The 27,008-nt window shown below is 37.5% G+C and overlaps 1 protein-coding gene across 11 annotated transcripts in view; it reads right to left on the reverse strand.

Moving 5' to 3' along the window:
- Positions 1-27,008, reverse strand: part of LOC131077819 (calcium-transporting ATPase 5, plasma membrane-type) — a 270,864-nt gene that overhangs the window by 150,362 nt on the left and 93,494 nt on the right. For all 11 annotated transcript variants that reach the window (XM_058015409.2, XM_058015396.2, XM_058015413.2 and 8 more), the window contains 6 exons: positions 15,847-15,930; positions 15,518-15,600; positions 15,318-15,396; positions 12,337-12,392; positions 12,192-12,234; positions 12,024-12,107 (listed from right to left, as the gene is read on the reverse strand). In XM_058015409.2, the coding sequence (XP_057871392.2) occupies positions 12,024-12,107; positions 12,192-12,234; positions 12,337-12,392; positions 15,318-15,396; positions 15,518-15,600; positions 15,847-15,930 (429 nt within the window). The remainder of the gene's footprint in view (positions 1-12,023; positions 12,108-12,191; positions 12,235-12,336; positions 12,393-15,317; positions 15,397-15,517; positions 15,601-15,846; positions 15,931-27,008) is intronic.

The following is a 27,008-nucleotide window of genomic DNA, read 5'->3' on the forward strand; positions in this document are numbered from 1 at the left end:
TGGAGGACCACGTGAAGTTTTATGCATTTGAAGATGTTCTTGGTGATTTGGGCCGACATGTTATCGTTTACACGTTTCATCATGAACCGGTTGGTCTTTGGCCGACTTGATCGAGTTGTACTTGCTTGCGGATGGTATAAAGGGAAATCTTAGAGATTCATTTTGGATGACAGCGGTCGGAGGAAGAAGAAATCGAACGAAGATGTAGTTCCCGGAGAGATTCTGGATCGGGGGGACTGAAGTCCAGAGGGACTGAGGTCCGGATCAGTGCAGACTATTACCGAAGGCCTATTTGTCAAGCAGAAGATCTGCAGATCTTAGACTTGTTTTGTATGGATTGTTTTGTAATCCTGGGCTACGGTCCAGCATGTGTAGCCGCTGAAGGCTTATGTAATTCATTAAATGGATATAGTGATTGATTTATCTGGTTATCGATTATATCTGGTGTTGCTTCTACCAGTTAGGGTTGCTTACCGGTTATATCTTGTGATCTGTTACTGGTTGCCGGTATCTTGCATGGTGTTTTGTGTTATAGGCTGCAAGGCAGGGATGTCCTTCATTGGGTCTTGTTGTGATGTTTTCACACCTTGCCCCATTCTAGATGGGGACCCCCTACTTTTTAGGCCCTTTCGATCTTTTGGCTTTGTTTCTTGGGTCTTTTCACAGCAGTCTCGTCAGTCTCTCCGCTTTGCAGGTGTTCGAGGGTCATTTAGATTTAGGTCTGCTTTTTGTTTGAGTGAATTTGATGAAGTCTAGGGCCTATTTTGTCTTTTTTAAGGGTTCTACCTTTTGTCCTCGATTTTAGGGGTTTCTATTAGGGTTTTGAAGAAACTAAACATACGAATGGAATCAGGACCCTTCAAGGAGCCTCCCAGTAAAATTTGAGCTAAAACGAAGCAACTTTCTATTTTTTTAAAGTTCCTATTTTTTGGGGATTTTACAGAGTCCCGGAATGTCGTCATTTTGCCAAAAAATAAAACTTACTATTTTTAGTAATTTCTATTTTTAGCAAGTTTCTATTTATAGTAAGTCATTCATGTATCCTGTCTAGGGGTCTAATGCTGACACTTTGAAGGTTTCTATTTTTGGAAAGTTTGTTCCGACAGAACCATTCAGGCAAGGTGACAAAGATCAGGCATTTGCAACTATTTCTAATTCCAAAAAGTCCGAAAGCAAACAGAGAAAGCCAGAAGATGGTTGAGTGCTGGAAGCCCACTCCTAAAATGGAAAGCTCGGGAAATTTCTCTAAGTCTGGAAAATCATCCCAAATTCTTACATGGCGCCAAAATCAAGGAGGCATGGAGGATTCACAAATTTTATTGAATCCTACACCAATGCATAATTCCGCCCAAGATGAAGGACAGGCGCCAAAATCAAGAAGGCATGGAGGATTCACAAATTTCATTGAATCCTCCACCAATGCAAAATTCCGCCCAAGATGAAGGACAGGCGCCAAAATCAAGGAGGCATGGAGGACACACAAATTTCATTGAATCCTCCACCAATGCAAAATTCCGCCCAAGATGAAGGACATGCGCCAAAATCAAGGAGGCGTGGAGGATTCACAAATTTCATTGAATCCTCCAACAATGCAAAATTCTGCCCTAGGCCAAAGGAGGGTGCTAAAATTAAGATACTATCGAATTCACAAAAAAACATCAAAATTCTTCCTTCCTTGGAAGGGCACCAAAAAGAGATATCCATGGAATAGGTTGAAAGACTCAAAATTCCTTCACAAGTGAAAAATTGTGCCCTAACCAAGGAAAGGATGTTGAAATGGCTAAGTCAGGAAAAAAAAATCAAGGATGAAATGATGAATTCCACCATGAAGAGTGAATTCCTTCACCAAGCTGGATTCCACGTTCAAGTCAACGAATGAAGAGAAATTGTCTAAGGCATGAAAATCCAGGGGTCAAGGAAGAATAAAAAGCAGAAATCCCCTTTCCATTTTTAGACACCAAATCTTATCAGAATCTGAAATTTTTTCCAGATTTGGACTCGTGGTTGAATTCTCTCTCTCCTGGACCCGGGTCCTAAATTTTAGGAAAATTCCCAAAATATAGGAGATGTGAAAATTGGTCAAAAAGCTCCCTGCAAATATGATGAATTCAAAGAGCACACAAATTCCTTCCTCAGGGAAGAACCGCGCCCAAGAAGAAGAAATTCCAGGAAAGGTGAAAATTTGGCGCTGTGTCGGAAATTCCTTCCTTCAGGACAGAATTCCAGGAAAGGTGAAAAATTGACTAAGTGTTTGAAATTTCTTCCTTCAGGATAGAGTTATTGGAAATAATGAAAATTGGCTAAGGCATGAAGAATTTCCTTCCTCGGAGGTAAGGATCAAATTTCTTTCCAAAGGAGAATTCCTTCACAACATGAATTCCATGCCGAGATGAGTTGAAGGTAAAAAAATAACAATTTCTAAGCCAAGGAAGGAATCAAGGATGAACCGAATAAGAAAATTTCCCCTTGAGAAAATTTTTGAAAAATCCACTCTCAGGTATCAAATCACATCCAAATTTCAAAAGTTTCATAGATTTGGATTCGTAGGAGAATTCTCTCCTTCCTGGACTTGAAACCCTAATTTGTGGAAATTTCCTAAAAAATAGATGGTGAAAATTGATGGAAAACCTTCTTCAAGCAAGGAAAGTTGAAGATACTTCAAGAAAATTTTTCCTAAATTAAACTTTCTCTCTCCAACAATTCTAGATGTGTAGGAGCGGATATACGACAACAAGGTCCACTTGCATGGCGAGGATCTATTGAACACATGGCAGTATGGTGGCACATTCATTGCTGGAATATTTGACCAAATGGCGACCCGATCATTGCATGTTGAATTTATGGAAGATTCTTTTTGCATGCAGCCGCCGCATGTGGAGATGATGGTGCATTTATGGCATCATGGGCAATTTTTTGCATGAGGGTACATTCATTGCATAGTGGGCACTTTTTGAATGTAATGGTTAATTAATGCTTTATGGGTGCCATTTTTGGAAGGATTGTAATATATTGTATATGGGCTTTATGGGGCATTTATTGCTGATTCCCACCTTGTTGCATCTTGAGTGGGGAATCTTCTAGGGTGAAACCCTAATTAGGGTTTTGCATGTAATCATGGCTTGAGGCCTATATAAAGGGGTGACCCCCCTCATTTGTAAAAGGAGGGAGCTTTGTATGAAATTGTTGTGATAAATTTTGAGATAATAACAGTGAAACATTGTTCTCTGATGGTGTCCACTTAAGTTATTTTTTCAAAGCTTGCATGGTTTCACCTTCCTCGCTTAGAGTAGAAGTAGTATAGTGCTTTGATTTCAATGGTGAATGTAATGGTGTTTGATGAATTTCCAAGGTTGAAACTTTTTGCATCTTGCTGATTGTAAGTTGCAGTGTAAAGTTAGCCTGAACCCCCTAAATTTGTGCTAAGTTTGATTGTCGATGGTCGATTGGATTGCGCCGTTTTTTGGGTATTCAAATGTACTTTCTCAATTTGAAAATCCTCTAGCATCCCCAGAAGATTGCACCGGTTCTTGCGGAGGTATAGTTGATCTTGGCGAAGCAGAGCTTTGTTTATTCGGAATTTGTCCACCGAAGCATTAACTGTTGATATCACTGCCCTTAGGAGTAGATTTAGATCCTTCTAAACCCCTTTTCCCCTTTATTTTTTGTTCATTTTAGTCCAACAGAAGCAGAAGCATCACAGAATTGCCATATCTGATGATGGAGTTCCAGCCACAACAAAGAAGTGAAAGAACGATGCAAACATAAGGCCCCTTGGATTACCAGCAATCACATCAGCCAACTGAGTCACGTCCCTAGCATAAAGGAACCTTGGAGTCGATTGTTTGAACTTCTTGCAATCTTAGCATGCAATCACACTTTGATCAAGAGAGAGTGAAGTGACTATTAGGCAACTTTATTCTGTGTTAGATGATGTCATAAAAAACACGCCAACTGGTCTCCCTACCTTGACTGCATCAAGTGTTATCAGAGCTCGTTTGTGAACCTGTTGATCGAAGAAGACCTGGTTATGTACCGGTTGGTTGGAAAGGAAGTTGAGGTAGCTTGTAGACATGTTCAGATTGCCGAACATGAGGTAGTGCAAGCCTTGCAAGCAGATCGTCGAACCCCTGAGGCAGTTGCGAGTACCTACTAACAGATCGTCGAACCAAATCAAGTGATGGGACTCACTTTTCAATTAACCCCAAGAGTCTGATGTAGGAGCACCAAAGTAGTTCAAACCAGCATTTGGATTTGATCCCAGTGAGACATCGATTCTGGTATTGGTATGTTCTTACCAGTTGGTTTTGCAGTGTATGGAGCGAAGATGAATCGGGTTGTGGGTGGTTTCTGTGACTTGCGAAGCATTGAGTGATGTTGTTTTGGGTCTTGTCCAATGTTTCCGGAGGACTGCGTGAAGTTTTATGCATTTGAAGATGTTCTTGGTGATTTGGGCTGACATGTTATCGTTTACACGTTTCATCATGAACCGATTGATCTTTGGCCGACTTGATCTAGTGTTATTGCTTGCGGATGGTATAAAGGGAAATCTTAGAGATTCATTTTGGATGACAGCAGTCAGAGGAAGAAGAAATTGAGTGAAGATGTAATTTCCGGAGAGATTTTGGTCCGAGGGGACTGAAGTTCGTAGGGACTAAGGTCCAGAATCAGTGCAGAACAGTGCAAACTGTTACCGGAGGCCTATTTGTCGAGCAGAAGATCTGCGGATCTTAGATTTGTGCTGTATGGATTGTTTTGTAATCCTGGGCTGCGGTCCAACATGTGTAACCGCTAAAGGCTTATGTAATTCATTAAATGGATATAGTGATTGATTTATCTGGTCATCAGTTATATCTGGTGTTGCTTCTACCGGTTAGGGTTGCTTACCGGTTATATCTTGTGATCTGTTACAGGTTGCCGATATCTTGCATGGTATTTTGTGTTATAGGCTACAAGGCAGGGATGTCCTTCATTGGGTCTCCCTACCTTGACTGCATCATTTTAGAAGATCTTTTAAATTTTCAGACTTATTCAAATTTCAATAATCAGTAGGATCCTACTAGCATTCTCTCGCCCTCTCTATCTCACTCACTTTATCTGCCCCGAATTTTAGACCTATTTATCTCCCTATCACTCTTCCTCTATCCCCTCTCTCTACCACTCTCTATCTCAGTCTCTCCTCTCTCCCCCAAGATCTAGACCTATCATTATATGTAATTTTGTAAACATTTATAAACTTATGCTGCTATTATACATTTTAAAGTTTGAAACTATGAGTATGAATGATGAAATTTCAAATATTGAGTGTTTGGAGATCATATGACATGTGCAATGTTTCAATTATGGCTCTTATGTTCTCTAAATGCATTAATTTCTTTATTTTTTTTTGTAAAACTACGGTTTTTGTTTTGCCAAGTCTTTCACGAGTCCAAGTCCAATTTTTTGGTTTGCCGAGTCCGTGGTGAGTCCAAGTTTTAAAACTTTGGTTTACACTACTAAAAAGTGAACTCCAAGATCTTTCCATTGACATGTACCACTACTATAACAATAACTACCGTACACATCCATGTACTAGCATGTCCTTGCTAACGTAAAGAGGGCATGTGACCAATCATGAAACTTGTGTCAATGTAATGCAAAGTTCATTTTTATCCTCCATTCATTCTGACACATTCTTAATACATCTAATCAAATATTATAGATTTGCAGCAACCACTGACAATTTTAATTTAATAATAAGCATTCCTTTGTGAGACATTTCGATCATAAATATAGTGAAATCATTTTGTCACGCAGGACATCATAGGAACAGTTCTTGTAGTTTAACACTCCATACACTCAGCCAAAGCTCTTATGCCCAACTATTTGGGAAAATAGAAAAACCAATTGTTTTCTTTAAACTTTCCCTTAGCATCCCAAATATTTAGAAGATGATCTGCTGGAACATAACAGCCACATTAGATAGTTTGAAAGACATTTTGTTTTAGATGTATGCCCCATTTGTGACCAAAAAGGTGATTTTCAAGTTGTCCTCCCATATGATGCTAATGTTGTTGTAGCCACACAATCGATCTAAACAACTGCAAATTTCATGCCTTTCACCTAAAAGTGTTTTCTTTATGGTAAGAGAGTTTGAGTCCCTAAAGTTGATGCAAATATGAGTATCGTTGGGCTCCTTGAGACTGATCATAATGGGGGAAACCCATTCACCCAAATTTTGAAAATTCTTCCACTATCCAACATCTTCTATATCATTGTTTGCACTTGTTTGACATTTTTGGGACACAGTTGTAGGTCATTTCTCACTCAGGAACTGTAATGTCCCCATTTTCGTAAGCATTAGAGTTTGAGGGATTAGCCTATTATTTGGACTCTCATAGGCTAATATGTTTGGATAGAGAATCTCAATGGCAGTTAATGGAGATTGTTGTCACTTCATGTCTTTAGTTCAGTCTCGGGTTCAGTTCCAGGCCTTTGTTTATCAGTGTTTGAGTTTAGTCGAGGAACTTACTATTTATAGTAAGTCAATCTGGCAGTGAAGCTATTTTTAGTAAGGGCACATGGTGACATAGGGGTTATACATTGTTGACCCCAGCTTCTGACGGCACGTCAAAAGACTGAATATTGAGGGAGATATTAATATTTGTGTGGTTAAGTTATATTTAATCCTAAAGGGGTTCTCATAAAGTTATATTATTAACTTTATTAAAAGTAGGCCACTTAAATATTATAAAGTGAATATCAAAAAGGTATGCCTAAGTGGGGGATTAATTTAATTGATGCATAAAGTATATTAAATACATTTTAAATGTATTTAACTCCTTTCAAGAAGGAAAACGTACTTTTTGGGGAATTGTGCCTTTTTTAGGGTTATAAGAAGCAAAGAAGACAATTCAACCTCATATTATTGATTATTTCACATTGCTTGGTTTTTGCTCTATGGATTTTCTGAGACAAGGGTTTCAAAGGGTTTGCTATTTAAGAACGATAACTCTTCATAGATCAGTGATTTTGAGGTTGTGAAAGATCAACTGAATTATTGCAACTGAGAGGGCTTCATTCAGGAGTCTTACTGTGCCACATCAAAAGTTATTTCCTTTTGAATAAGTAAAAGGGGCATCCAGGTTTAGACGTCCCAATTACAGCATATTTAATTCAATAAGCCAGCCGTACTATCCTTTCTTGCTGGTCGTACAGTTTCCAACTTGGCACATGGATTCCAAAAAAGGGTGTTTGACCTAGAGGGCTGAAACGCCTTCTTATTCTGTATTTTGGTTGCACCATTCCCAATGCCTAGGCTATTCAAGCAATTCCATCAGCTTTCTGGCTTGGAGAATTCACGTTTTGGACTTGTACACTCATTTTAGTCAGCTTCCCAGTTTTGGCTCACAAACTCCAAAATTCTTTATTTAAAATAAGTTGAGGACCTTCGGGTATGCAATTAGCATTAGAATTATTTGTAGCAGTTACCTTATTCATAATATAGTTGCAATTGCTCATTATTTCTTGTCTATTCAATTTTATGTGCAATTCTTGCCTGGCACACTTGTTATTTTTTGCTTAAAATTATTCAGAACCTTTGAAAATACAAAAACAAGACAGCATTTGTTTCAGTAGAAGAGTTGGAACCAGCAGGGTTCTTGCAGGAAGAAAAGAAATTAGAAACATGTAAACACACATAAGGAGACACTCCCTATTTAGGTCCATGCAAATATATACCCATCATCTGAAAATATATGGAAAACCACAATTTTGAGAACTAGGTCCTTGTAATCATTCACGTCTACAATTTTCCTTGAGAACCCCAATTAATTTAAATAGTCAAGCTATTGACATTTTATAATTCAACCATAGTATATCTACTGTACAAGTTCTTAATTGAACTTGACTTCATTGATCCAATACCATATAAATTGCAAATGAAATATTCAGTGTTTAGAAGTGGATGCATTTGCAGCACAGCAACCCTAAGACTTGATTCTACCCTTAGTAGTATCTCCTATGTAATCAGATTAGAAGTTGAAACAAAGAAAAAAGAGTGATGCTTTTTCCCAAATCTTCCATCTACTTGTGCGAGAGACCATTGTTCAACTTGGTCTCATCATAACAAGATTCTTGGATTTTCAAGACCTTAGCTTTTGTTATGTTGATGCTTCCTTGGTCAAGTTCTTCCTCATTAAAATGAGGAAATTGAGAATTGGATCTACACTAACAATTTGTGTGTTGAGATAGTTTCCTTTAGCTTTTCTTTCTACAAAATTTGTCTTCTAATTGTCGCCCATTTTGGCAAATCTCCTCCAACCTTGACTAGGCAAAGCATCATAGTCTGGTTTATTTAATAAAATGCCCACATAGTCAATGAAAAAGAAGTTAGGTGGTAATCGCTACAATCTTGAGCAGCCAACACATGTAAAGTTGATATTTTGTATTGATCAGATGTTACAAATATTCAAATCAGTGGCCACTGAGTGGACTTGCCAAGTCTCTACTAAGTCTCTTGTGGAAGAACTTTCACAGTCAAATTCCATGGATGATTAGCAACAGTCTTCCATAAAACTTGTAATGTCCCCTTCTCAGTAGTGATCAGTTTGGTTGGTCGTTAGCCTATTTCGGAGACCCGTAGGCTAGTCAGGAGCTGTAATTAGGGTTTCCTATTTTCTAGGAGGATGCTTTGACAGTTTTGGTGGCTTGCATGTTGGAGTTTTACAATTCTGATTCTGGATTCCTTCTGGGTGTTCAAAGAGCTTCGCGATGGTGTGACACGCAATGGAATCTGAGGACTTTTCCAAACTTACTATTTTTAGTAAGTTGCGACAACTGCTCAAAATGTGGTTAAAATGCATTTGGACACACTTATTATTTTTAGCAATATGCTATTTTTAGAAAGTGTTGTGTTTGGCAGGGTTTCAACAGGCTATTTCTGGCAGGCTATTTCTGGCAGGTCAGTTTGAGCAAATGGTCTTCCAACATTCTTGGAGTCATTTTTGGCAATTCAGAGATTATGTTTGGTGTTTCATTGTTGAGGTAAAATGTTTTATAAAGTGAAATAATATTTAAGGCATGATGGACGCCTAAGGAGGAATAAGTTGATTTTATAATATAATACACTTTATTACCTTTGGACGCCACATTATTCTCTATTGATATTTTTATAAAGTATATTTGCCTCCTTGTGAAGGTCGATTTAGGGGAAAGGAGAAATGAAATGTAAATTTCAAAATAATGTGAAGTGAATGTGCATTTGAGTTTGGCGTCCATTTGGAGGGAATGTGAATTTGAATTTAGAGACACAAAGGCTATAAATAAAAGTGTTGGGCTCTTGTTTTGGATCCATAAATATTTTGTAACGAAGTGTTGCCGAATTTGTGCCAGACTTGTGCTTCGAAGTTGAGAGCTTCCTAGCCTTGTGACAATTTTGTGCTTGAGAGATAGCACCTAGCTGATTAGAGAGACTATTTTTCATTCAGAGGGATAGATTGAGCTATTTGAGGATGGATTTCGTTGATGCATTTTCAGTTTTCTGAGGTTTGGAGTGTTTTCATGTTGCTGGTTTGGTTCATGGTTGTAGTAGTTATTCATATCTCACTGCCTGATTGTCTGATTGTTCTAGGTAATGGCTCATTGGATTCCCCTTTTCTAGGCACCCTTCCTTGTTGAGTTTCAGATTTTATAGCAAAGGACCTGATTTTTAATGTAGATTGCCCCTCTCCAAGCAAGTTGTACCATGCTACAGTGACATTGGGAAACGTGCATAAAAGTTTAAGGGGTGTTTGGCGTAGTTTGTTGATTGGTACTTGGGCGCCCCTGTCCTAGCTCTCCTTTGCCACTAATTTGGAGTCATTCGGAGGTGTTTTGATGGAGATATGGACTTCACAATGCTATTGTTCTGATTTTTGGTGTTTCTGACAGGCTATATCAGATTTGGTAAATTGTTCATTTTGACTTGTGTTTTTCAGATTCTTGTTTGTAGCTTCTTGGAGTACCTTCTTATATCTATTGAAGATTGGAGCTTATTGTATTGACAGTATCTTGCAGAGTTGCTAATTGTAAGATTGTATTCAGTAGTGCTAAAACAATCCATTTTATTCTGCATCTTACTTTTTTGTATTGCCCACTGCATAAGTGGAAGAGGTTGGCCTAGCTGCCTATCTCTATTTCATATTGTACTCTTGTCCTCCCACTGAATAAGTGGTTGAGTGATAGCTCTATTATTTATAGTCCTCCCGCTGAATAAGTGGTTGAGTGATAGCTTTGTTATTTCTAGTCCTCTTGCTGAAAAGAGGTAGAGTGATTGTCATTTACTTAATTCAGTCCTCTTTGGTTTGTAATTTTCCCCACTGAAGGTGGAAGTGGCTGGTTATACCGCCAAGTAGTTGTTTAATTTTCAGTATTTCATTATCCCACTGAAAAGTGGAAGTGGCTGGTCTAAATACCAACATGTAATGCTCTCAGTATTTCATCTTTGCTAACCTAATGGGTGAAATTGTTGTGCTTAAAAATTGAAAAAACATAAGGGGGATATTTCAAAACCTCCATATGAATTCCTAAAGGATACTCACCTTTCTCATCAAAAGTTTATGAAGTTGACTATCTACTTCCCATCGTCAAGTTCTTCCTTGGTGAGGTGATATGTTGACAATGTCCTACACGTTAGGAATAATATGGAACAAGTCGGTCACCTTTAAGAGTATTATTGTAAAGAATGGAAACTTCCCATAGATTATCCTATGACAATGCATTCAAGCACTGTACTATTAGTATAGAATATCACAATAATAAGGAAGCTCTAAGTCTTTTCCATCATCATAACAATTTGACAATGTATAAGCATTCACAAAAGCCAAAAGAATCCATACTACAAACCATGTATGTAGTCAATATATACTCTTAAAAGCTAGCCATGCATGCTATTGGATAAATATGTATTATTTTATTTCATAATGTAGCATGATCATTTGAACTTATCCAATCAAATATTTAATTAGGAGCATGCAACTCAACAACTTGAGGATTTTAGAAGAAGATAAATAGGGGAGAGAAGATTAGATTGATTAGACAGCACTATGATATCCCTCTCTCGAAAACTTTAAACAACTGCGATGTTCATTCATTGAGCTGGAAGATGTTGACATTATAAATGTTATATATCTATGATGGTGTTACTGCTTTGACTATGAATTCAAAAAAATGTTAGTTCAAATAAAATAGATGTCAGTAGGATTATATTATGGGAAATTTGTATGGTTGGTGTGTACACGCAAATGTAAACATATACAGAAAAGCTAAATTAAGACAACCTATTTTTTTAAATCCACATGCAACACTTTGATTAAACATAAGGATTGATTAAATAATTAATTAAAACACATGATTCTCATCAATACCTATTGTTTTTGCACCAAGTCACGGTGGTTGTGCTTCATGATGGTTGATGATGATATGTGAGTTCCCCTACCAACAACATAACATTGCATTTCAAGGAGCCTTGAAAATGGCTTGGCTTGAAGCCAATTATAGATTTTTGGATGAGAGATTAGATGGTGAGGATTGATTTGAGGGATCTATAGCTCATATTGATTGAGAGGCTTGGACGATAAGGGCATGACCTATGGTTGGTGCACATGAAGGGTTCAATATTCAGGGGAGATCAATGGTTGAGGATTCCCTTGGGAGGAGTGGATGGACAGGATTGAAAGGGTACCTTACAACTATGGGCAAATTTTTGACCCATGTGATGTCTACCAAGATATAATAACTTGAGTTTGTAATCAAAACTAGAAGGAACATGTGTAGGCAAATAAATGTTTATATGTAACCTTTTATTAGTGATAATGTTTGCTAGATGACTCCATTTTCAGATGTCAATAAGTATCCTTATCTTTGTAATATTGTTTGGAAAGTAACTCCATTTTCAAATTTTTGAAAATGTAAATTTAGAATTTTACTATTTATAGATTATAGTAAGTTGCCATTTGTATTTTGAATTAACTAATTAATCATTCTCAACAAATGTTGACAAAAAATACCTCATTTAGTGTTAGAGTTCCTGTTTTATCACTACAAATTATTGTTGCAGATCCCATTGTCTCACAAGCTGAGAGATGTCTGACCTGTACATCAATAGCCTTAGCACGTGAGAATAGACAATAAACAAGGGCATATGTAGAAACTCTCAGTAGTTAGTAAATACAAACCAGAGATTTATCTTCCATCATTTTTCTCATTGAGTATGCTAACCTGCTCATAAAAGGAAAAATAGTTCAATAAAAAAATTGTATGTAATGAATCATATTCCTCAAACAACAATAGATAGGACTAAAAAGGCTTTCAGATATATACGTGAGAGTTACAGCCAGTGGAAGGCCTTCAGGAACAGCTATCACAACAATTACAACCTGAGAAGAATAACATCAAGATCCGATATATAACTATTAGACTATTTGTCCATACATTTGAATATTATATTTAGTATTTGAAGTGAAGTTTACTTGCTGATCTATTGTAGTCAGATTCTTTTCGATCAACTCAAACTTAGAATAACAGAACGCAAATGAATAAAATAGCATTTTATGGTTGCATATCTATCACACGATGAGCAAACAAATAAAAGGTTGTACCTCTGCAGAAATTTGAAACATTGTATATTGTAAATAGGAGTATAATTATATTGTATTATTCAAAAATGCAAGAGTAGATTATTCAGCATATGATGTGATCACTAACATACAACAAATGATACCCTAGTGTTGACGTGGCTAAAGTCGTGTTGCTACAACTCTCTCCAATCAACGCAGAATAGAATGCGAAGTATCCTATCCTCTCTTGAGATAAGGAAATCCCTAATGCTGTTTTAGTTGATCAATAGGGACGACCTCAAGAATTCGAAAGTCGGGTCTTGACTGCAGGATAGCTCAACAGTTTGATGTGTTTTGCTGGAACCACAAAGGGAAACCTTCAGGATTTCTTGGTGGATTGGACGGAAACCCAATTCATCTTTGGAGGTGGATTCGCGACGGAGTTCACAGTTAGGCATATCTGTGAAGTCATAAATCTGAAGAAACAGAGGTATTTCATGTCTACTTAGAAAATAAGGTTTGTAATGATTTATCTTCATTATTAATTCAGATTTCAGCCGGATATTACATGATTTACAGTATAACCTGTTGGATTAAAAGAAATCAGTTTGCATATAGATTGTTTGCTCAAATTCTTTTGAACATTTGGAGAAATTTGATGCAAATTTCCGAGGGGGATATTTCAGTATAATCTTTGGAGATATAAGGATAAAAATTTCAGAGTTAATAGAGTTGTTCTTTTCCTTACCAGCCATCTGAGGATTCTATTTACTCATCTTCAGATGGATTGGAAAAAGATTTTAAGGAATGGAGTAATGATCAATTGCACACTCTTGGGTGTGTTCCTCAGCAATACATGGGTCAGATTTTCAGTTTTGAGCTTGATGATTGGTGGCAGGTCAGTCACTTTACATCATGGTTGGCTCTAATTCAGCAGAGTTGGCACATTATTCTTTGTCAAGGAGGTGGAAGTTTTCAGTTGGAGATTGCTTGGAAGTGTTTCCCAGTCACTTTTGAGTCGATTTGGTATAGCGGTATGCTTATCATACATACTTGTGCTTGGAAATTCCATTGGTACTGTTGTTGTTCCTTGTGTAGAGGACTTAAATCAGATTGCACTTTGCTGATTTCAGTCTTGAACAACAATGTTTTTTGTTTACTTCAGACCTTCCAAACTCAAAGAGTTCATGATATGAAGGTTTGTGTTGTAAAAACTCAGAGAGCTCATGTCTGAGAATTTCATTTATTATAGAGAAATTATTATCTGCACTTAAATTGGCAACTCAAATCCATTGCTTAAACACTTTAAAAAAAAAAATCAAAGTACGAACAGGGCAGCATACTACAATTACCCATGCCGGAACAATACTTGTACCATACTAATACTCATACTAGGCCCTAGGTACAAGTCGTTAGTAACATAGTAGAAACCGAATCTACCATTGGATTAAAAGGGACAATGTACCCTTATGTATTATCCTACTCAATGACATTGAATCAAAACTTAACAGTGGGATAAGGATAACAGGTCTTTGAGATGACTCAATCCTACAAAGGTCCTATTTGGCCAAGTGCCATTGAGAACCCATGACTCGAGCAGAACTTGTGGCATCATGGCATGTAGAGCTTCACATTTCAAAATGAAAACTAACTAAATTTATGTATAGCCATAGTAAATCCATCCTAAGAGGCAACATTCTATCTATCCGTGGATGCATATGAGTATGTCTAGAATTGTTTTGGAGTGAAGTTGAACTGGGATGCAAAGCATTGGCTTTATTCTGCAAGTTATAATACCCTCCAAAGAAAAAGAAAAAATTGGAGGTCTGACTTGGAGGACACTACAGCCCTATGGTTACTTATGCCACTTCACTCTTCTCCTAGACACCTTTCTTGGTCACTCTCAAGGTCATCATGCAACTTGAGTTGGGCTTCATAGCATTTAGGCACCTATTTTTATCATTGCTGCCAGCTATCAACAATCAAGACTTGTTATTCGGCACCCTTTTTAATCATCTATGTCAATATACAATTGTTATCATCTTGCAAGCACTTCAGCATGTTCTCCCTATTGTTTCCAACCTGATTCTTCTTCACTCAAACCTCTCAAAATGCCCTTCATCATTTTCTGCTTTCATTGTGGCTTGGACAATGGCAAAACATCTCGAGGATGACAAACAATTCTCAGAATGGAGCAAAAAAAATAGGAAACAGCTAACGTCATGACATATGACTTCCATATGCAATATCTTTACAGATGCAAATGAGGAAATACACCAAATGGTTAATTACTGAAAGTTTCATAGGGGTGCAACAAAGCAACATTTATTCCTCAAATATCATTTGTGTAAACAAGTAGAAAAGTATTTTAATTTGCGCTCCAGTAAATTCTACATAAAATTTTCATTGTTTATGGATCACAGAAGCTCTTGTGAAGGAAAAATTCTTTGTATTCCCTCACACATAGAACTCATCCTTAACTTCCTTCTATGATAGATCAATTTCCTTACATCTAAAATTCTAAATATATACTCAAGATATGAAAATTACAAGCATTGAATTCATGCAATCGTCTAAAAAATCAATTCAAATTTTGTTTTCATGACAAGCATATTTCCTTGATTTATAAAAGAATTTCATGACAACAAAGAGAATAAGTCTATTCTTCGTGTGAAAGAACTAATAATGTTGTAGAGTGGTTTGTTATGTCATGATGAACATCGTGAAAAAATAAATAATACTTACAGCAATGGCAAATATCTGTGATAAGCTTGATGCTACTTCATTTGCCTTTTTGCTTTTGCTGTACTCATCTGTAAAGTAGCTGGAAATAAACCAAACACATAAAAAGATGCTTATTTTGAAATATAGTATTTAAGCAATAACCAAAGATGACTTGTGATAATTCAACAAGAAAACATTTAATGAGATTTTTTTTCGCTCACCGTATGAAAAGCACAACAAAAACTAGAGCTGCAACAACTAATCCAACCTTCCCAATGAAAGTAGCAGTTCCATTTAAACGAACCTAATACACTTATCATAGAGATTTAAATAAAAATATTATCAATATTACCAAAGAAAATGAATAGAAACTAGCATAATTATATATATTTAAATATTTTAGTCAATATAGAGAATTTTATATTAAGAGAAAATATTTAATTATATTTTGGAAAAGATCTAGCATATATATCGATAGATACTAGATATAAAAAATTGCAGCCAGCACAAGCCACATCAAGTCTATAATCAAAAGTTTAAAACAAGACACCTGCAAAGGAGTTTCTTCTCCTGTATCTTCAGTTATAGCAGCCATTATTTGACCCCATTCAGTGTTCAAGCCAACACCTGTCACCTGCTCTAAAGAATTTGATATTAGTGGAAACATAAGTTACAATTGAGACTCTTAAACAAGACACCTGAAAGTATCTTCTCCTGTATCTCCATTTATGGTAGACACTATTTGACCTGATTCATTTGTCAAGCCAATACTGCTTCAAACAAAGAGCAAGATTCTAAATTTTAACTAGAACTTAATTTCTTAATATTTGCCTCAGAGCGTAAAAGTTCAGTGGTTTCCACGTCTGATACCCAGTCATATGATAAAGACAGAATAAGTGATATGAAATCATACATGTATCATGACTTTCCACATAGTATACAGTGTACATCATCTGTGCAGCACCACTATTGCATGCACAGCACTAGATAACAAATCCTTAAAATTAATATTTTCATTACTTCGTCAACGATGACTGCTACACTGAAGAGTAGTTAGGATGATCCCTTTAGTGATGTCTTTCTATCAATTTCCCAATACCGGCAAAAATGAATGAGAACCCTAATTAAACAATATGGTTGGTTTTTGTGGAGATGCATGATATTTTGGGAGAATATTCCTTACAACCACGTTCAATAACTGAATAATCAAATGACACACTTAAATGCTTATTTACCCAATATGATTACATCATTTCATATGTTCACAATCTGTCAACAACAAAGAGTGCCTAAACAAGATGTGTTCGACCAAAAAAGGAGTTTTCAGGATGTAGATGTCTGCATAAAAATTATATCAACCCAATTTGGTATTGACACATTGAAATAACAGTACATGCATACTTTTATTTAAGGCCTACAAGTAGTCAATTTCCTCGTTCAAGAAAAATGATCATGTAAAGCATTTATATTGAGACCCATCATGCAGACTATGCCACAAAAAATAGAACAGGTATTACAAATTACAATAGATAATACAAGTTACTGGTTTCCAATTTAGAGAGAATTGTGACAAACTAGCAATGTAGAAAACCCAATTTTATCCATATGGATTGTACATTTGTTTCACAACAAAATCCAAAATGATGTCTACGAGATTAAGATTCCAAGTCAAATTTGAGGATGTAGGAAGTTTAATAGCTTACCAGACAGATCTTATCTCTTTAAAATTCCAGCAACTTTTTACTCTACCCACCAAACAAAACTCCTTGTGTTCCTTAAAAAATCATCAGCTAGAACGGTATTATACAAGTTCATTATTCTAGATATATTATGTATAAAGAGGAGATTATAAGCAGACCAGCCTTTGACAAAATAGCAGTGTCCCTCCCAAAATCGTTGTGTTTCGTGGACGAGAACGTTTCTAGGACACAAGGGACTTGGGGGAGACGAACCCCCACTGCACCGACACTATCATCAAGACTCGAGGTAAGCCACCAAGACAGCGGGGACGCTAGGCATCTCTTGTGCTTGACAGGCCAAAAAAGGAATTTTAATTTTAAAAAATCATTTTTTTTTAGATCCAGTGCCCAAGACTAAGCCCTATCGGCAATTAGGCCCCACCAAAGCCTCTCGAACCCTATATAACACCCTAAAATCCTCATTTTTATAAACAAATTAATTTCAACAGCAAGATTGGGAGGAGCAAAATAGTGAGAGTGAAGGAGTGAAAGAGTGAGAATGTAGTGTTGCAGCTGCATGAAGCTTGAGGAGAGAAAGACATGGAAGAAGTGTTAGTCACAGGTTGTGTTACAGGTTGTCATTGATGTCAATGTATTAGTTTTCAGATTATATATGGTTGCATTCACAATATGTCCTCTAATCACACAGTTGCAATCAGATTCTGAAATCAAATCTGTACTTGTATTCAAGAGAACAATATGAATTAGTTACACGTACCATCTGCAAAAAGAAATTAATGTCATACGGTGATAGAGAAGAATTAATGTCAAATGCATTTCATTGTTATTCCAGATTTCATATGAATAAAGTTGAAGTTCATACACATTGCTGTATCTTGCCATGATCATTTCCAGAATTATCATGCTTATCTTTGACTTGAGGGCGAAATGTTGTGTTTTGCATTTCCAGATTCATCATGGTTATCGTCTGGTTATGATTGATTCGCTGTATCTTCAGATTGGATGCGATTATCTCTTTGTTGGGACAAAATGGTACACATTTTAATTACAAAATGCAGATTGAAAGTGGTTTTGGAAGATTGGATAGTTATAACTGCACAAGCAACTAAACAATGAGAGCAGTTAATAGTTAAAATATGATTAACAGATAACTACAACTGATTTTCATAGCAGTTCCTTCTTATTTATGTTTGGTAGCCTTTATCATTTATCTTCGATAAGAGAAGGTGGTTTGGTGTAGTTCAAAGTTTGTTACTGACCTGTACAAACAGACAAAAAGTGGTTGGATGATGTGGCAATTAACTAAACATTGGTTGAAGACACTTATAACCTCCTCCAAACAACTTAAGAACCACCGAATAGTATTTGAAAAGTGAGTTTGATGGAAAATGTGAGAGATGTGTGTGGAATGTGCTCAAAGAAAAGAATACGTACCATTTGTTTTGAGATTTATTTGTAATCTCTGAGCACATTATATGAAAATAGAAATTTGTGTTAAGAAATCTCATTGAATCAATAATGAAGGTGGAGTAGCACATCGTACTTCTTATATGATTCAAGTATTCTGCAGATTATTTGGTGAGACTGTCTCATAATACTATTTTATTTATTACACTTGTTGATTCGGAATTATTATCAGATTTTATATATGACAATGACAGTTTGACAGAATGCAGATGAATATGTTTCTGATTGTATTGAAACAAGGGTAATAGATATTTACAATAAATACAGGGTGCTAGAGTTTGTGTGGAGACGAGGATTGCTTTGTGCATCTAAGACCGAGTTACAGAAGTTTGAATGCAAAGCTTCAGAACTTTATTCTCTCTCAAAAAAATTCTTGCAGAAGTACAGAGTCTCTGATTGTTTCTGAATGTGTTTTGCAGAAACACTAAGGGTTATGTTTGTTATCTTCAGAATTTAGTCTTTCAAATGTACAGCAACATTTAATGTCTGGTAAAACCTTAAAGACACTCAGTATATAACTTAGTTGCTAGAGCTTACTGTTACAGATCATTCAAAGAACATATTGACATTTTCAGATTTGTAAAATGAATCTGCATATTTGATTCCAATATGGATTGTATTTAGAGTTGGTGCTCAAGTCATTGTATTGTGTATTTGGAGAGTTGGTGCTCTCATAAGGATTTTGGTTGGGTTGGTGCCCAAAAGATTGTAAGTGGAATAATTGTGAGGCTGCATTAGGACAGTAGATCCTAGCAGCATTTCTCGCCGTGGTTTTGCCACATTGGGTTTCCATGTAAATTTTTGTGTGTTGTGCTCCTGTTCTTGCATCTTTATCAGTTTCTGTTGTTGCATTTTTTATATCCTTCAAATTCATTAAAGTTTGAAGTTACTATAAGAATCAAGTTGCAAGGATTTTTCAAGCATAAGGTAGGATTCTAAGACCATTTTTTAGTTTTAATTTATTTTTTTAATTAGTTTCATATTTATATATTGATTTATTTCAAAATTTCATAGAAATGGTTGCAATTATATTTATTGCTCAATGTTATTGTTCATTTTCATATTGTCATCAAGATCCAACATTGAAATTTGAAAATGAAGCAAACAAAAATCATATTCATACACATGGTAGTAGATGTAGACACCAAATATTAACCTTTCCTCTGCACATCAATCATCTACAATGACTAAATAATTTATAATTATTTAATTAACTTACTAAATTTTCCTCCTTTCTAATTTTAAGTAATTTTATTATTTAATTAATTTGTCATTTCCCCATAATTAATTGATTTTTAAATTGTTAATTATCCTTGACATATAATTCTAAGTCCCTTTATAACTAAATAATTTTGATTATTTAATTATCTAATTATTCATCTATGGTTGAATAAATAAAACAATTTATCCTTCCATTCACCTCTCCCTTAGTCCGATAAAAAGATAAAACATCTGTTTACTTTTATCCTTGCTCATGAAATTAAATAATCGCTATTTTTCTCCACTGACCTCTCCACATTCTGACAGTCGTCACCACTTGCCTCTTGATTCCTTTCACCCAAATTCCCACTCTCCCTATCTTTGGCAGATTTTCTCCTACGCAATCTCAGTCATTCAATCTCTTCGAGGACAAATTCGAACTCAACTATTCATCATACTCCCTCCAAATCTATGCATTTGAATCTTTGCCTCCAATTTTTTTTTAACCACTATTGCTTGAGCTCTTCTTCAATCTTATGTTTGTGTTCTTTTAACCACTATTGCTTGAGCTCTTCTTTTATCTTATGTTTGTGTTTTGTTGTATCCCGGGAAAAAAAAATTTGTTTTTAGCAATAATAAGAATTACAACCAACACATAACCCGTTAAGGTTAGAAAACATAAACTCAAAACTTGCTGAAAATGTAACCCTTCCACTTTCTGATCACCAACTGCCCAATGCGGGAAGGTGAGAGCATACGTTGATGAGGGGATCGTTAGATCACAAATCTTTTGGAATAATAAAGTAAATACAATACTGGGCAGCAAGCCAGCCCCTTCCGCTTATCCAACGGGAAAGCAAGAAACTTGGCGGTGAACCAGCCAAGAGAACCATACAGTAGACACAAATCACTCGACCGCAATATTTCAGTGGGAGGACTGAATTACAAAATACTCAACTCGACCGCATATGCAGCAGGAGGACCATTACAACCAATCATCACTCGACCGCTTATGCAACGGGAGGACTGAATTACAATTAAACAGATGTAGGCGGCAAGCCAGCCTCTTCCACTTTTCAGTGGGATGAGAGATTACAATCCAGAATGGGTTAATAGTACTACTACTTAACCTTACAATAAAAGGGAGACTGAGAGTGGAAGAATAATGCTGAACATAAAAGATAATGATCATGAAACTCTTCTAACATCAAAAACAGCAGGCTGGAAATGCATAACCAGCAGCCTATAAACCCACTAAATCACTCATATCTCTCTCAATACTCACTCAAACCACCCCAAACCACTCCCAAACTAACACTATAACAGCAGCGACTAAAACAAACCAAATGGAAGCCATCAAAACCCACCACATTATTTGCCACGCATCCCAATGCACCCTCAAAAACCCACCCCTAGCTAGGTAATTTTGATTTGCTTTATTAAATTCAATACTCAATGAAAGGTGCCACAAACTTACAATATGAATCACCAGGAGTTGGAAGGATGATTGAACCAGTACTTAGAATGACCAGACACTCAAGCAGAGAGGTGTGATCAAAAACGTGCTTCAGCCACAGGGAAACCAGCAACTCCACAAATCACTCCAAACACCAAAAAGACTGAGATATGCAATGAAAGTATCATAGATTACAGCATGCAGCTAGGTACTATATTTCAAGTACGAAACTGGAAAGCACTAGGGAGCCGCACTCCGAAGCTTCAAAGTTCTGACACCAATCCGACATTATAACAATGCAAATTTTCAAGATAACCAAAATGAGAGCCCAAGGCTCATATTTATAACTCCACGCCTTTCCAAATGAAAATGCAAATGGCGCCAAACTCCATTCAAATTCACCTTCATTTCGCCTTATGTCTCCCCACTAACATGGCGCCCACTTACCTTTCCTAGGAAAGTTCAAAATTTCCTCATGGTGGCGTTTGTTTTTTGCAATATTAAACATTAAACCAAAGATGTTTAATCCTCCTAAATGGCCACCAACAATTTCGCCCTTTGACTTAGAAAATAATCATATGAATATTAATTAATTATTTTTCCTAAGTCGTCTCCACAATTAATCAGTAACTGCAAATATTTAAATATTAACCTTTGACAAGGAAATAATATTTAATTAAATTACTTATGACTCCCATACTGATCATTAACAGAAACTAGGATGAAGCGGAGTAAAGAAGACCAAGGAACTACTGCAAGACCAGGATCCTGTCCACTGCCAAAGATAGAAATACTCCATACTGCCACTTACTAAAAATAGTAAGTCATGAATCACTGCTCCGAAAAGCATGATCTTCGCACCCAGTGACAGAGCATGGGAAGCTCAGTAGGACAGCATCATCCAAACAGCCAACCCCTGACTTACTAAAAATAGTAAGTTCTCGCCTCACCAACGTTTGAAACCCTAATTCTTCATTCCACATAGCCTACGGGTCTCAGGAATAGGCCAATGGACCACTGAAAGCACATCATCGAGAAGGGGACATTACAATCCGCCCTCCCCAAAATTGCTTGTCCTCAAGCAACTATAAGGCTGGATGCAGTAAAATCTCCTCATTTTCCCATGTAGCATCCTCGGCTGGCAATTTTGTCCATTCGAACAAGTATTCCTTGATCACCCTTCTTCTCAAGGAATGTTCCCTGAAATCAAGGATAGCTTCAGGAACCAAAACTAGCTCTCCCTCCTCATCAAGCGGCGGTAACTCAGTTGAAGCAACAACATTGTGTCCCAGAGCCTTCTTGAGGCCAGACACATGAAATACATTATGAATCCTACTGCTTACCGGTAATTCCAACTCATACGCCACTTCTCCAATTCTCCTATTGACTCTGAAAGGCCCATAGAATCGTGGCTTCAATTTCTCAACTCCACTCTTCTTGAGAGTAGACTGTCTGTAGGGTTGGAGCCTCAAGTAAACCATGTCGCCCACCTCAAAGGTGTGCTCTATTCGCTGCTGATCAGCATACAACTTCTGTTGATTCTGTGTATGTTGGAGATTGTCCCTTAGAATCCTCATAATATCTTGACTCTATTGCATCATATCTTTCGCCTGAGGGGTTCTGCTATCACCAAATACTAAGTCAGGGAAGCTAGGAGCTTCATAACCATATAGTGCCAAGAATGGTGACATCCGGATGGACATGTGATAGGAGGAATTGTAACAATACTCTCCTAGGTGAAGCCATCTCACCCATGCATTTTGCTGCTCCGACACAGTTTCTAAGATATGCTTCCAACCACTTATTCACTATCTCGGTCTGCCCATCAATTTGTGGGTGATAACTTGTGCTTGGAGTGAGCACAGTACCACATAATCTGAAAATCTCCTACCAACAAGCACTTAGGAACTTGTTGTCTCTATCACTCACAATGTTCTTCGGTAACCCATGTAACCTGAACACCTCCCGAAAAACACTTAAGCAACCTGAGCTGCTGTAAAAGAGTTGGTGATGGCAAAAAAATGAGCAAACTTATTTAGTCTATCCACCAACACATAAATACTATCCTTCCCTTGAGCCCATGGCAACCCAGTGATGAAGTCCATGGATATACTTTCCCATTTTTGACCTGGAATGGGCAAGGGTTGTAACAAACCAGCTGGCAGAGTCTGCTCATCTTTGTTTCTTTGGAATGTGTGACACTCCTTGATGTACTTCAAGACATCATTTTTAAGTCCCTTCCAAGAAAATCTCTCTCGGATCTGCCTGTATGTTTTGAAGTAACCTTGGTGACCAGCAAGGGGAATATCATGGAAAGCCTTCAAAATCTTCTCCTTTAGCTTAGATTCAGCCATAATGAAGATCCTTCCTTTGTATCGAATCAACCCCTCAACCAATTTGTACCTTTCATCATGAAATGTAACTTCTATAATGCTGGTTGCAACTGATTTTTGGCATAATCAGCAAGCAACAACTCCCTCCTATCAGCAGTAAGCTCGCACAGTGAGCTCAAATGGGACCTTTTGGACAAGGCATCAGCCACAATGTTGTTCTTTCCCTTAATATACTCAATATCTAAGTCGTAAGCCTGTAGCTTGCTCACCCACTTTTGCTGCCTTTCATTCAAATCCTTCTGATGCATGAAGTGTTTAAGACTATTATGATCAGTCTTAACAATGAACTTACTCCCCACAAGGTACTGCCTGAACTTTGCAAGGGCATGCATTATGGCAAGCATTTCCTTGTCATATATCAAGTACAACCTCTCCGACCCTCTCAGCTTTCTACTCTCGAAGACTATAGGATGTTTATCTTGCATGAGGACTGCACCAACACCTTCTCCAGATGCATGACACTACAGTTCAAAAGGTTTGGTGAAATCAGGTAAAGCCAAAACGGGGCAGGAACTCATGATCCCCTTAAACTGATCAAAAACTGACTGTGCCTTTTCGGACCATTCAAAAGCTCCTTTCCTTGTAAGATCTGTGAGGGGGGCATCCAACTGAGAGTATCCCTTCACAAACCTCCGATAAAAGCCACACAGACCCAAGAATCCCTTCAAGTGTGTTATGTTTTTAGGGGAAGGCCAATCAATGATGGCTCTAATCTTTTCAGGGTCTACCTTCACACCACCTGCACTGATAATATGACCAAGGTAGAGCAATTCTTCCATTCCAAATTCACATTTGGACTCCTTGACAAACAAGGATTCGGATTCCAGTATACTTAGCACTTCATCCAAGTGTTGTAAATGCTCCTTCCAAGATTTGTTGAATATGAGTATGTCATCAAAGAATATCAGTACGAACTTCCTCAGTTGTTTCTGGAAGATCTTGTTCATGCATGACTGAAATGAGGCAGGTGCATTCATCAAGCCAAAGGGCATGACTAGGAACACAAAATGCCCAAAGTGGCATCTGAAAGCGGTCTTCTCCACATCTGACCCATCCACAGAATAGCACTCCATTTGATGCAAATTGCCCTTTCCATGACACTTATGTCCTGGGGCCCAAGGTTCTTTGCAAGAATAACAAAGATTCTTCCTTCGAAGCTCTTGACAGAGCTCATCATCCATTCGCGAAGGGAACCTCTTGGTCTGATTTGTAAATTTCTTCTTATCCTTTCTGAAAGGAAAAGGCTTGGACTGAATTTTGTTCCTTGGGGCAGCCAACTCCATGCTTCGATATTGCTTAATAGCTTCTGTCAAGGTAGGCGGACCAAATGCTTTAAACCAACCTTTCAAAGGTTCCTCAAGTCCTTCAGTGAAAAGGACAACTAACCGCTTCTCAAAGATGCTACTTACCATTAATGATAGATTTTGGAATTCAGTTACATAAGTGTCTAGCAAACCTTGTTGTTTGAGTTGAGCAAGGTCTCTAAATTTTACTTCTGGATCCTTGGTGTCAAATCTCTCAATCAGCTTGTTGGTGAAATCAGCATAGGTGGTGATTAAGTTATGACCAAGGGTGACCAACCCATGGTACCACCATTCGTGGGCCACTCCATCCAAGTGCAAGGTAGCAAACTTGATGGCGTATTCTTCCGACATAGGCCTCAAGGACAAGCAATTGTCCAACTTCTGCACCCATGCTCTAGCTGTGCTTTTAGTGCTTCCATCAAAGTGTGCTAAAGTCACTCTTCCAAGAGCTTGCTGATAATCTCTTGGGGCAGCAAATCTATTGTCATTCCTCCTTCCTCGCTTCATTTTCTGATTCATGAATTGTTCCAAAGTGAGGATATCTCGGATCTCTCCAGGGAGAGAAGCATACTCCATATAGTTGTTCCTTATTTCATCAGTTGTAGGTATCTCCATTTCAGCTTGTTGTGCTTCTCTTGGTAGGAATACAGGTTGTAGAGGTCTTTGGGCTGAACCTCCACTATTGGTCTCGTTGTTGCTCCCGTTGTTACTCCCATTTAGATTGCCTACAGGAGCATTAGAAGTGTTGGCTTCCGGTCCATTGTTGGGTTGGTTAGGGGTCCCAACAACGTTCTGGTTAAGTTTGGCCAGCAATAGAGACATCATGTCCATCATGGCATTGAATTGTCTCTCAGCCTCCCTATCAGGTGCCTCATTCTGTTCTATAGCCTTGTATGCCATTGAATCCATTGAATCTATAGAATCCAAATCCTTCCATCTGTTTCTCAATACCTCTAAAAAAGTATCCTCTTCTGGCACTACCAGAATCTGAAACTGTTGTCTTTTCTCTTCTCGGTTGTATTATCAGACGTCTTTGTCACTCATGGAGAATTCTGACTCCTCTGAAACTCACAGGCTGGCAGGAAAAGTAGCTCTGATACCACTGTAGCATCTCGGATAATTTTGTTTTGTTTTTAGCAATAATAAGAATTACCAACCAACACATAACCCGTTAAGGTTAGAAAACATAAACTCAAAACTTGCTGAAAATGTAACCCTTCCACTTCCTGATCACCAAGTGCCCAATGTGGGAAGGTGAGAGCATACGATGATGAGGGGATCGTTAGATCACAAATCTTCTGGAATAATAAAGTAAATACAATACTGGGGGCCAAGTCAATCCCTTCTGCTTACCCAGCGCGAAAGCAAGAAACTTGGCAGTGAACCAACCAAGAGAACCATACAACAGACACAAATCACTCGACTGCAATATTTCAACGGGAGGACTAAATTACAAAATACTCAACTCGACCGCTTATGCAACAGGAGGACCATTACAACCAATCATCACTCGACCGCTTATGCAGCGGGAGGACTGAATTACAATTTAACAAATGTAGGCGGCAAGCCAGCCTCTTCCACTTTTCAACAGGATGAGAGATTACAATCCAGAATGGGTTAGTAGTACTACTACATAACCTTACAATAAAAGGGAGAATGAGAGTAGAAGAATAATGCTGAACATAAAAGATAATGATCATGAAACTCTTCTAACATCAAAAACAGCAAGCTAGAAATGCATAACCAGCAACCTATAAACCCACTAAATCACTCATATCTCTATCAATACTCACTCAAACCACCCCAAATCACTCCCAAACTAACACTATAACAATAGTGACTAAAACAAACCAAATGGAAGCCATCAAAACCCCCCACATTATTTGCCACGCATCCCGATGCACCCTCAAAAACCCACCCCTAGCTAGGTAATTTCGATTTGCTTTAATAAATTCAATACTCAATGAAAGGTGCCACAAACTTACAACATGAATCGCCAGCAGCCAGAAGGATGATTGAACCAGTACCCAGAATGACCAGACACTCAAGCAGAGAGGTGTGATCAAAAACGTGCTTCAGCCATAGGGAAACCTGCAACTCCAAAAATCACTCCAAACACCAAAAAGATTGAGATATGCAATGAAAGTATCATAGATTACAGCACGCAGCTAGGTACTATATTTCAAGTACGA

The sequence above is a fragment of the Cryptomeria japonica genome, chromosome 6 (genome assembly GCF_030272615.1).
Source record: "Cryptomeria japonica chromosome 6, Sugi_1.0, whole genome shotgun sequence".
Taxonomy (NCBI): domain Eukaryota; kingdom Viridiplantae; phylum Streptophyta; class Pinopsida; order Cupressales; family Cupressaceae; genus Cryptomeria; species Cryptomeria japonica.